At 40.4% G+C, this 9,100-nt stretch overlaps 1 protein-coding gene across 2 annotated transcripts; it reads left to right on the top strand.

The window, feature by feature from the left end:
• The first annotated feature begins 310 nt into the window (after positions 1 to 310).
• On the top strand, positions 311 to 7,829 carry ephx1 (epoxide hydrolase 1, microsomal (xenobiotic)). Of its 2 annotated transcripts, none has more exons than XM_035678282.1 (9): positions 311 to 473; positions 2,518 to 2,717; positions 2,824 to 3,004; positions 3,089 to 3,307; positions 4,175 to 4,304; positions 4,457 to 4,671; positions 5,516 to 5,624; positions 5,831 to 5,953; positions 6,231 to 7,829. In XM_035678282.1, exons 2-9 carry the CDS (start codon positions 2,535 to 2,537, stop codon positions 6,436 to 6,438), a joined length of 1,368 nt encoding a protein of 455 aa, XP_035534175.1. In that variant the 5' UTR covers positions 311 to 473; positions 2,518 to 2,534; the 3' UTR covers positions 6,439 to 7,829. The 2 variants fall into 2 exon arrangements, with proteins under 2 accessions (XP_035534175.1, XP_035534174.1); XM_035678281.1 differs by having other exon boundaries at positions 311 to 492.
• The last annotated feature ends 1,271 nt before the right edge of the window (positions 7,830 to 9,100 follow it).

Raw genomic sequence — 9,100 nt, 5'->3', positions numbered from 1 at the left:
TTTTTTTACTTTAAACTCAGAACTCTAATACATTTTCCCACATTTGGCTCTAATCGTCTTCCATAGTTTACTTTGTGGTGTATTTTGAAGTAGGTGCCCTTGTGTAGAAATGATGTAATATTCAATATAAACTGCTGTTTAGGTTCTCAGCAGCAGCCCAAACCAGACAATCAATCGACTAGTCCTCTTCAGTAGAATACTACATGTCCCATAATGCACTTCTACGTTCCCACATATTCAGTTCTTGCACGGGACAAATGTTTATTGTCGTCTGTTCCCGTCATGTACGGAGAATTACAGACAATATGTCTGTATAATAATTGGGTTGGTCTTGTCCACCCAGCTAAAGGTGAACGTTTGTTTTAATTAGAAGTAGAGGGAGCCAGGATAGAGGGGAGGAGTCAAGGAAACAGTTTAGGCTGAGGCAAAGCGGAGCGGCACCGACGGCAGCGTCCGAGACCTCTCCTCAACAGGTAACTCAGCTGAAGCCGTGTGAGTACTGCTCAAATGTATTTGAATGTTCATTCATTCATTTAGACGACATACATTACTAATTAGTGACGCGTAACACACATGCTTGTATTTATTAAGTTAAAGTAAAGTAGGAAGATGTGGTGTTAAGTTTAAATCTGCACAGCCCAATAGATTCAGCTTTAATTGCGTTAACCTGAAAGCGTTCACCTTTCAATTAAAATTGCGTAGATAACGTTACAATTTGTACTCCGTCGACAAGAATCATTCCGTACGTAGTTTGTTAGCTTATTAACTTCTCACTGTCTAGCTGTGGTATTACGTTAGCTAGCACATATAAAGTGAACTTTAATCACCTATAACGTTAATAATGTCTTGTTTTTGCTATTCCTGTGGCTTCGTTGCTATAACTGTTAATAATGTGAGTAGTGGGAGGGGGTCTGCTCCAGAAAACAGGCCTGTACCGGGGTTAGCCCAGCTGGCAGGACTTTAAACTGTGTACATAGTGGTCTGTTAACGTTATGTCTACCCTCCATGAATGCATTAGCATGCTAAGTGTCAGCCCACTCTTTAATAAGTTACATGCTGTGGAGCTGTGGTAGCTGTGGATACAGTTCTAAGCAACTGCTCGGTAATAATCACATATAAACACAGTGTTGGGGTAAAGTACGGTGGTACAGTGTGTGTCCATGCTTGCAGCTCTCCTGAATGAGAAAAGCTTTCTCATGCAGGCCTCTGGTCAGCCCTGCTCTTTAACAGTAATCCTGTCAGCTGGCCACAAACACAACAGTGGCACTTTAGTTGTTTCTGCTGACACATTGTTCTGCAGATAAAGTATTAACTGTTCAGTCAGGTTAGTGTCAAATGTTTTTGTTGTTTCCTATAAACTTGTTTTCCTAAATTTAGTGTTTGTAGTTTACCGTTCCACTCTTTGTTCTGTCTTATACAGTATTATATGACTTATAGTACATCATATCATTCAGTCACATATCATTATTTAACAATAGATGCTTCACTGTCTCATTCATCCCTCTCCTTTGTATTTTCTATATATGTATCGCCAAAGCTTCATGGGGGGGTAGCAAGGCCTTCTTGATTTTAAGGCGTGTAAGAACACTATAAAAAATATACACAGGGGCCTCTTTTTCAGCATCTGGTTCACTTAAAGTAAATGTAAAGTGTCTAATAGAACAATGGCCAATTTTCAGGAACAAGAAAACACTGAATTTGTCAAAAATGAAGCCTAGTAAGTATGTAAAATGAAATACACAACGCTGACAGAAAATGGCCTAAACAGGAACTACATTTATTATTAAAGGCAAAATAACACATTTGCTCATTCTTTAGAGGTGCAATTATGTTTGTGGTCAGGTTTTATTGAATTTGTCCTATGAAAATCATTCACACAAGACAGGGATTCTTGTACATACAAACAGCATATAACACAAACTATACACATATCAGCTTTGCCTTGCAAAGAAGAAGAAAGAAAGACGAAGAGAAAAAAAGGGGGGACATTAGATCATGTGTGTAAGTCTTACATGCTATAAAAGACACATTCTATCAGTGTGAGAAAGTGTTTGAACCCATGAGGATATCCCAGGCTGCTACAGTGGATTCTCACACTTTATTAATTACAGCTAATGATCTTTCTATGTGACCAATATCTCTAAGAGGATTCAATCTTTTATTGGCGGAGGGTCTGTAGAGAACCATGAGTGTATTACAGTCTTTTGGGCAGCACTTAATATCACTGACAGCAAAGTCAAGCAAGGAATCAAAGCAAGGGATTTAGGAATTGTGAATTCCAGGATATGTTCAAGCTACTTAGCCACCTTAGACCAGAGAGCAGATATACAGTAGAAGGGCATTCCCAAAAAACATGAATGACTGATTATTATCATAACAAATATGGTTAGCTCAGTTTTGTTGACAAAACATCAACACATTTTAATGTATTATTGTTAATGATGTTTTGGCCAGGTAAAATATCTGTTGCTTCATTCTAATGACATCTCTTCCTTGTTCCCTGTGCACACCCATCAGTGCAGACACTAAGCACCATGTTCACAGAGGTGCTTGTCGCTCTGCTGACTGGAGGACTGATCTACTTCCTGGTTCGGAAGAACAAGATCCAGGTTCTGAAGACAGAGGATGGCTGGTGGGGGGCCGGAGCACCAGCCAGTGGTGGAGAGGATGTCACCATCCGCCCCTTTAAAGTCGCCACCAGTGATGAAGAGCTGGAGGTTAGAGTCCCTCTTAGTTTGCTGTTCATGGTAGTCACGCCATAGCATTTACTCATGAGGTAGTTAAGCACGAAACAGGATGAAACATTCTGTCATTTTCTGTCAGGACCTGTACAGGAGGATAGACCAGACTCGCCCTGTTCCTTCCCTAGAGGACAGCCAGTTTAATTATGGCTTCAACTCCCAGTACCTGCAGAAGGTGGTCTCTTACTGGAGAAACGACTTTGACTGGAGGAGACAAGTTGACAAAATCAACCAGTACCCCCACTTCAAAACCAACATCGAGGGTGAGGTTGCACTGCTGACACGTTCATGAAAAACACATTGTCCTACCTCTCTAACCTGCTCTTATTCATCGATCTTCCATCCAGGCATTGATATCCATTACCTGCATGTGAAACCCAAGACGGTGCCAGAGGGAACCGCTGTGATTCCCCTGATAATGGTTCACGGCTGGCCTGGCTCCTTCTATGAGTTCTACGGGTTGATCCCTCTGCTGACGGAACCATCAGACCCAGGTGACCTCGTGTTTGAGGTGGTGTGTCCCTCTATACCAGGGTATGGTTTTTCTGAAGCACCACACAAGAAAGGTGAGTTTTATCTTGCAGGGATTGGAAAACATTTACACTAGATCACCAATATCATAAACCTTTTTCTCTTGCAGTGGTATTGTTAATACTATAGTTCACTGTGCAGTAAAGAGGAACAAAAATGTTTTGTGCTTTTTGTCATTTCAACCATAGAAATACAGATGAATGAACCATCATTTATCTCAGGACCAGGGTATAATTACGGTCAATAGAAGAGTGTAATTATGCACAGATCACATGTATGAGCAAGGCTATTCATATTTAAGCTTTAATGAAGAGAGTAACGGTTGCACACTGACTCCATTTAATCCCAGGTTTTGACTCGATGAAGACCCAACTGGGAGTGTCTAATTACAAAAACAACCCAAACACATCTAAAGTTCATGGCTGCATCAAAAACCTGAGTGCATATAAAGAGCTGAGTTTGTTCAATTAAAGTGCACGTGCCTGAGTAAATAGTAAGCAAGTAGGAATATTTTAAGACTATTGTATGAGATTATTTTGTCTTTAGTTCTTTATTTGTGCTTATAATAAGAACAAAAGAGAAGAAATGTATAATAATATATAAACATACACAAGAGGGATGGGGAAAACACCCAGGGTTTGTAAAAGGAACCCACCTAACATTGAAATTAAAGACACAAATTTACATTTAAATGTATCTAGGCATATCTAGTAAGCTGGTTACTCAGTGTATATACAGTACATATACAAAATGTACAAACTAGCTTTAAAAATGATACACAGTGAATGTTGTTTGAACAGGGCTTTCTACATGATTAAGTAGTATAGTTAATTTCCTGCCAAATCAACTGCATATTCATTTGGGAACATTCCTATATATATTCTAAATGTGTGTGTGGACAGGTTTTGATTCAGTTTGTGCAGCACGCATCTTCCACAAACTGATGAGGCGTCTGGGCTTCCAGCAGTTTTACGCTCATGGAGGAGACTGGGGCTGGCTGGTCACCACCAACATGGCTCAGCTGGAGCCAACGTAAGACACACAAGAACTTCATTTCACATCATTTGGACTTTTTACTCCATGTTGTATGCACACAGTGAACTAGACAGCCACCTGTCCTGGAAACACCAGATCTTTGATGATATCTATATGTTTATGTATTTCTGTACACTTTCTTACCCCAGGACAGTCAATGGTTTGCATGTGAACTTCGCCCCGCCCTCCAAGCCGACGCTGCCCATAGTTTTTTCCATCATGCTCGGCCGTCGCTTCCCTAAGCTGTTTGGCTTCACTGACATAGACATTCAGCGTCTCTTCCCCCCCACGGAGAAACTGGTGGTGGAGTCCATCAAAGAGTCCGGCTACATGCACATCCAGGCCACCAAGCCTGACACCGTAGGTAAGGACCCACTGCGCCTATTTGCAACATCAGATCATTTCCTCTCGTGTTTATCTTGACACGTTTAACAGATCAGAAAAAACAGGATGCTGACACCATATGTGATCTGCATGTAAGAAGAGCTCGCTTTTCTGTAAGGAGCCCCAGGAACAGAAGCCACATCACCATAGGGGAAGCAAATTCTACTTTCAGCTGTCCCAGACTTAACAACCATTGTTCCAACGTAGAAAAAAAAGTTCTTTTCCATTCTACATTTTAAACATAGCATGAATATAACTTTGTTTCAGTAACACGCATCACTTCATTGGCTCACTCTGGTCTGCCATGGAAGTTCTGCTGGTTGTGTTTTGCATAATCAGTGCATCCATTAATGCATCACTGCAAACTGCAGCGCAAATGCAAACCTCTTTCTGATTGGTATACACCCATAGAAATACATAATAATCACAAACTCACTGCAGGGACATTGTTTATTTGAAGTAAAAAGGTTAAACAAACCTACAAACGGACAGGGAAGGTCAAACAAACTATTTAAATATTTACAAGCTCAAAATAACTATTTACATATAAGATATAGGCACACCCTAATCCAGAGATCCGGAGAGAAGGTGCTAGTTTTATTGTCCCCGGGACCTCTTTAATTTCGAGCGCTGTCTGTGAGTGCACTTTTAGTGATCCTGCTCCTATGAGAAAATTGCTCTTAGTCCTCTAGACTGACTTCAGTAGGGTTTAAATGGATTATGTGATTTAGGTCAACTGATCCTTTAAGACCACAGATTTACAATAAAAACAAATGTACAATTATTTTGAATCAAGTCATTTGGGACTCTGGATTCCCCTTCAGGTCGAGGATTGAATGATTCTCCGGTGGGTCTGGCTGCCTACATTCTGGAAAAATTCTCCACGTGGACGAGCTCTGACTTCAGGAACCTGGAGGATGGAGGAGTCACCAGGTACAGAGCAGAATAGAAGGGCGTCATTGCTGATATTTGCCATCACCAACTCCTCCATTATAAAAGGATATTATTTGGAAAAGGTTTTGCTTTAATCAGATTTGATATTGATGAATGATGACCTCCTACAGTGGGTAACACTCAGTAGCCTCATAACCAAACCTTTACTGTCATTACTGCAATATGAAATCTTGTGTGCCTTGCAGGAAGTTCTCTCTGGACGATCTGCTGACTAATGTGATGATCTATTGGACGTCTGGCTGCATCATCTCCTCCATGAGGTTCTACAAGGAAAACTTTGGCCAAGGCCTCGACGCACCTCACACTAAGTGAGTTTGATGTCACACTTCCATTGTATTGGTGCTTAAAGAACAGATGTAGAAACTTAATTTTGTGAACTTATTTGTCTGTTTAATTTACTGCACATGTAGCTACAAAACATGAGTCCTGAAGTCATCAAGTTGTAACAATTTTTGCAGGGTATTTTATCATCAGTCGATTTTGCTTGATTTTTCTTAAAAAGTTTGAATTTGGACATGTTAAAAGCTCAAGAAACCCTACTACTACTGTATGTCCATTGGCATAAAAGTTGTTTTCTCTTCACAGGATACCAGTGTGCGTCCCCACTGGGTTCGCGTGCTTCCCCAACGAGCTCATGCACTCTCCCAAGCTGTGGGTCAAACAGAACTACCCTAAACTCGTGAGCTACACGCACATGGCCCGTGGCGGCCATTTTGCTGCCATGGAGGAGCCCCAGCTGATGGCCGAGGACATCCAGAACTTCATTAAGACAGTGGAGAAGAAGAAGAAATAGAAGATGATCAGGTGAAAGAACTAAACGTACAGTATGAAAGTATTGATAAGCTGATGGGATAAGCAAGTGGAGCACAATGGTGAGCAGTAAGTAGACATATACACCAAATCTTGATTCTAGGCAGTGAAGTAAGTTTCTCTTTGTGCTGGAATCAATGATATAGGGTAGTTCTGTTAGTTAAATCCCTTATCATAATTCTTCATGATTGAGCCTTATGCAGTGTTGCACTTTTTTCATTGGCTTGGGCTCATTCTCTGTGCAACTGTCACAAATCTATCTTGTGTCTGCAGAAGGTAGTAACTCACATAATTGGCCATAGTCACCAAAATGAATGGATGAATTGGATCGTTTATATGAAGACATTTTTATTACATGAAGGAGACACGTTCACATCCTTTAATGCTAATCCAAGTACTGTTCGACTTGTTTATATAAGCACAATAGTAAATTACAAAAAAAACCATTTCTTTCTGCAAGTGGAAGGTTGCTGCAGGCTTGCTCACCAGCAGCCACATCACTAGTCCCTAACAAACTCACAGCTACACCTGTCAGTGCAGATTAAAGTCGGAGAGTTTCCTCCAAACTTCCCTCAGCCTTGTAGTCTTGAATTGTTTACAAAGCAGCTGCAGATGGGAGGTCAGGGGGTTGCTTGTTGTTATTGTGTTGACAGTTTGGTCGAGGTGCCAGGCATTCCTCTGACCGATAACAGGAAACCTCTTTACCGAAGCTACAGCCATGCCCCCACGTTATCGGCTTAACCCACTGAATTATGTTTCATTTTGCTGTATTTTTCCCTCTGAGCTTATTCAGAACTTATTTTAGTATTTTAACGCTCTGATGAAGTCAGATTTCTTTAATACATTACACAGTTAACACATTTTGACAGCTTTTGATTTATTTGCTTTATCAGTTTTACATTTTGCCTTATGGTGGACTTTGATTTGCTACAAAAACTAGAAGCACTCATATTAATGTCCTTCGTTAAAGTTTTTGATATTCAGAAATCTGATAATCATCATAAGATCATGTTGGTCTTGACAAAGTTGAATACGATCTGTAATGCTGTTTGACAAGTTTTTTCTGAAGGTGATTTACTTAAATGATGAAATGTATTTGGTTTTATTAAAAAGAGTGACCTGGCCATTCGGAATGTATCTCTGGTAAAATAAAAGCCTTGGAAATGTAGTCACCAGAGGTGTTTTGTCAACTTCTGAAATGCCATTTTATTTCACAATAATGCCAAAATCTGATCTTTCCCTTTATAAACAATGCAGTTTAAAATAAATCGGAGTGTATCCTAACATTCCAGGAAGACCAGAATGACATGTTGTATCTCAGATTGTGGCAGGCACAGTGTTATTTTTGACCAAATAAAACTGACACTGAGTAGAGCACTGTTTTAAGTGTTATTTCAAACTGTTTCGGAGACATCTACAGAGCTCTTCATTTACGACTGTGCAGTTCCTGGAGTTTAACCCTGGATTTAACAATCACGATAACTGCACATTTAAACCACAGAGGCACAGATAACATTAATTTTACAAGATGATGGGAGCTTAAGAAGACAGCTGTGACGTTCACCTCCACAGAGAAGCGCATACAGAGTGGATCTTTACACTTGAAATGGTAGATTGTGGTAGTACTGAACTGGTTCTCAACTGTGTAATAAAGGAAAAATCCACTTACTTTCCCAGTGAAAATAATGAACAAATGCCTCTTCAAAAAGTTGTTGGGTAAAAGAACTGTTGCACAAATGACACTCAAATCTGCCCTGATGGGGGTACTAAAGGGTTCTTTATTCACTCAGGTTTCAGTTGCAGAAAACTCAAAATCACTTTCGGTCAGAAACGAGAGAGACAGCAAAGAAACCTCAATGGGGCCTAAAGACCAGAGTTTCTGACAGAATGTTAAATGCAGTTAAAACAGGAACTTCTAACGTTGGTAATGGTAGACTGCCAAACAAAATCACATCACCACTCACATCATAAATGATTGATAAAGTCTGACTTGTGGCCATAGTGAAATGAGATGAAGGATTGCCATTGTAGAGCTTAGGAAAAAATAATGTGTCTCAAAAAGTGGGAGCATAGATAAAGACTTAAGCCGGGCTCAGACTACAGGGGTTTTGGCCCGATTTACCTCAGATCCATCCCTCCCGACAATTGGAGAACGTCTAGGTTGATACCAATGTGAGGGGTTTACAGATGCAGTCTTTTCAAGGCGCTGTAATGCGAGTCGGTTTTTGTTAAATGTTAAATAGCTCTACATTCCGACAGCCATCACTGATATATAGTGTTCAGTCAGTAACATGGGTCTCCCAGTCCCTCCTTCCTGCAGTAAACCGAGAATACATTACCTGGTATCCCGTTCCAACTTTATCCAATCAGGAGAGAGAACTCCACAAAGTGCAGGCAGCAGAATTTCAGTGTGATGACGAGGGGAGTGTGAACTGCAAGAACGGACAGGAAGTTAGCCAAAATGCAGATTTCGCTTACAGCACCCTTAAGTTAACTAACCATATAGCAAGTTAGCTTGCAATAGTAACAAACAGAAGCTTTAATGAAACTTGATATCTGTAACATGGGCAAGTGAAAATCTAGGACTTAAATGGACTTCATGACATTCAAATATTGCCCGTGGTCAGCACAAGTGAATCAGATTG

This window comes from Morone saxatilis, unplaced genomic scaffold (genome assembly GCF_004916995.1).
Source record: "Morone saxatilis isolate NCDOM2014 unplaced genomic scaffold, NCSU_SB_2.0 Contig7, whole genome shotgun sequence".
Classification (NCBI taxonomy): Eukaryota; Metazoa; Chordata; class Actinopteri; family Moronidae; genus Morone; species Morone saxatilis.
The sequence above is the reverse complement of the archived record's forward strand: the minus strand, read 5'-3'. Positions and strand labels throughout refer to the sequence as shown.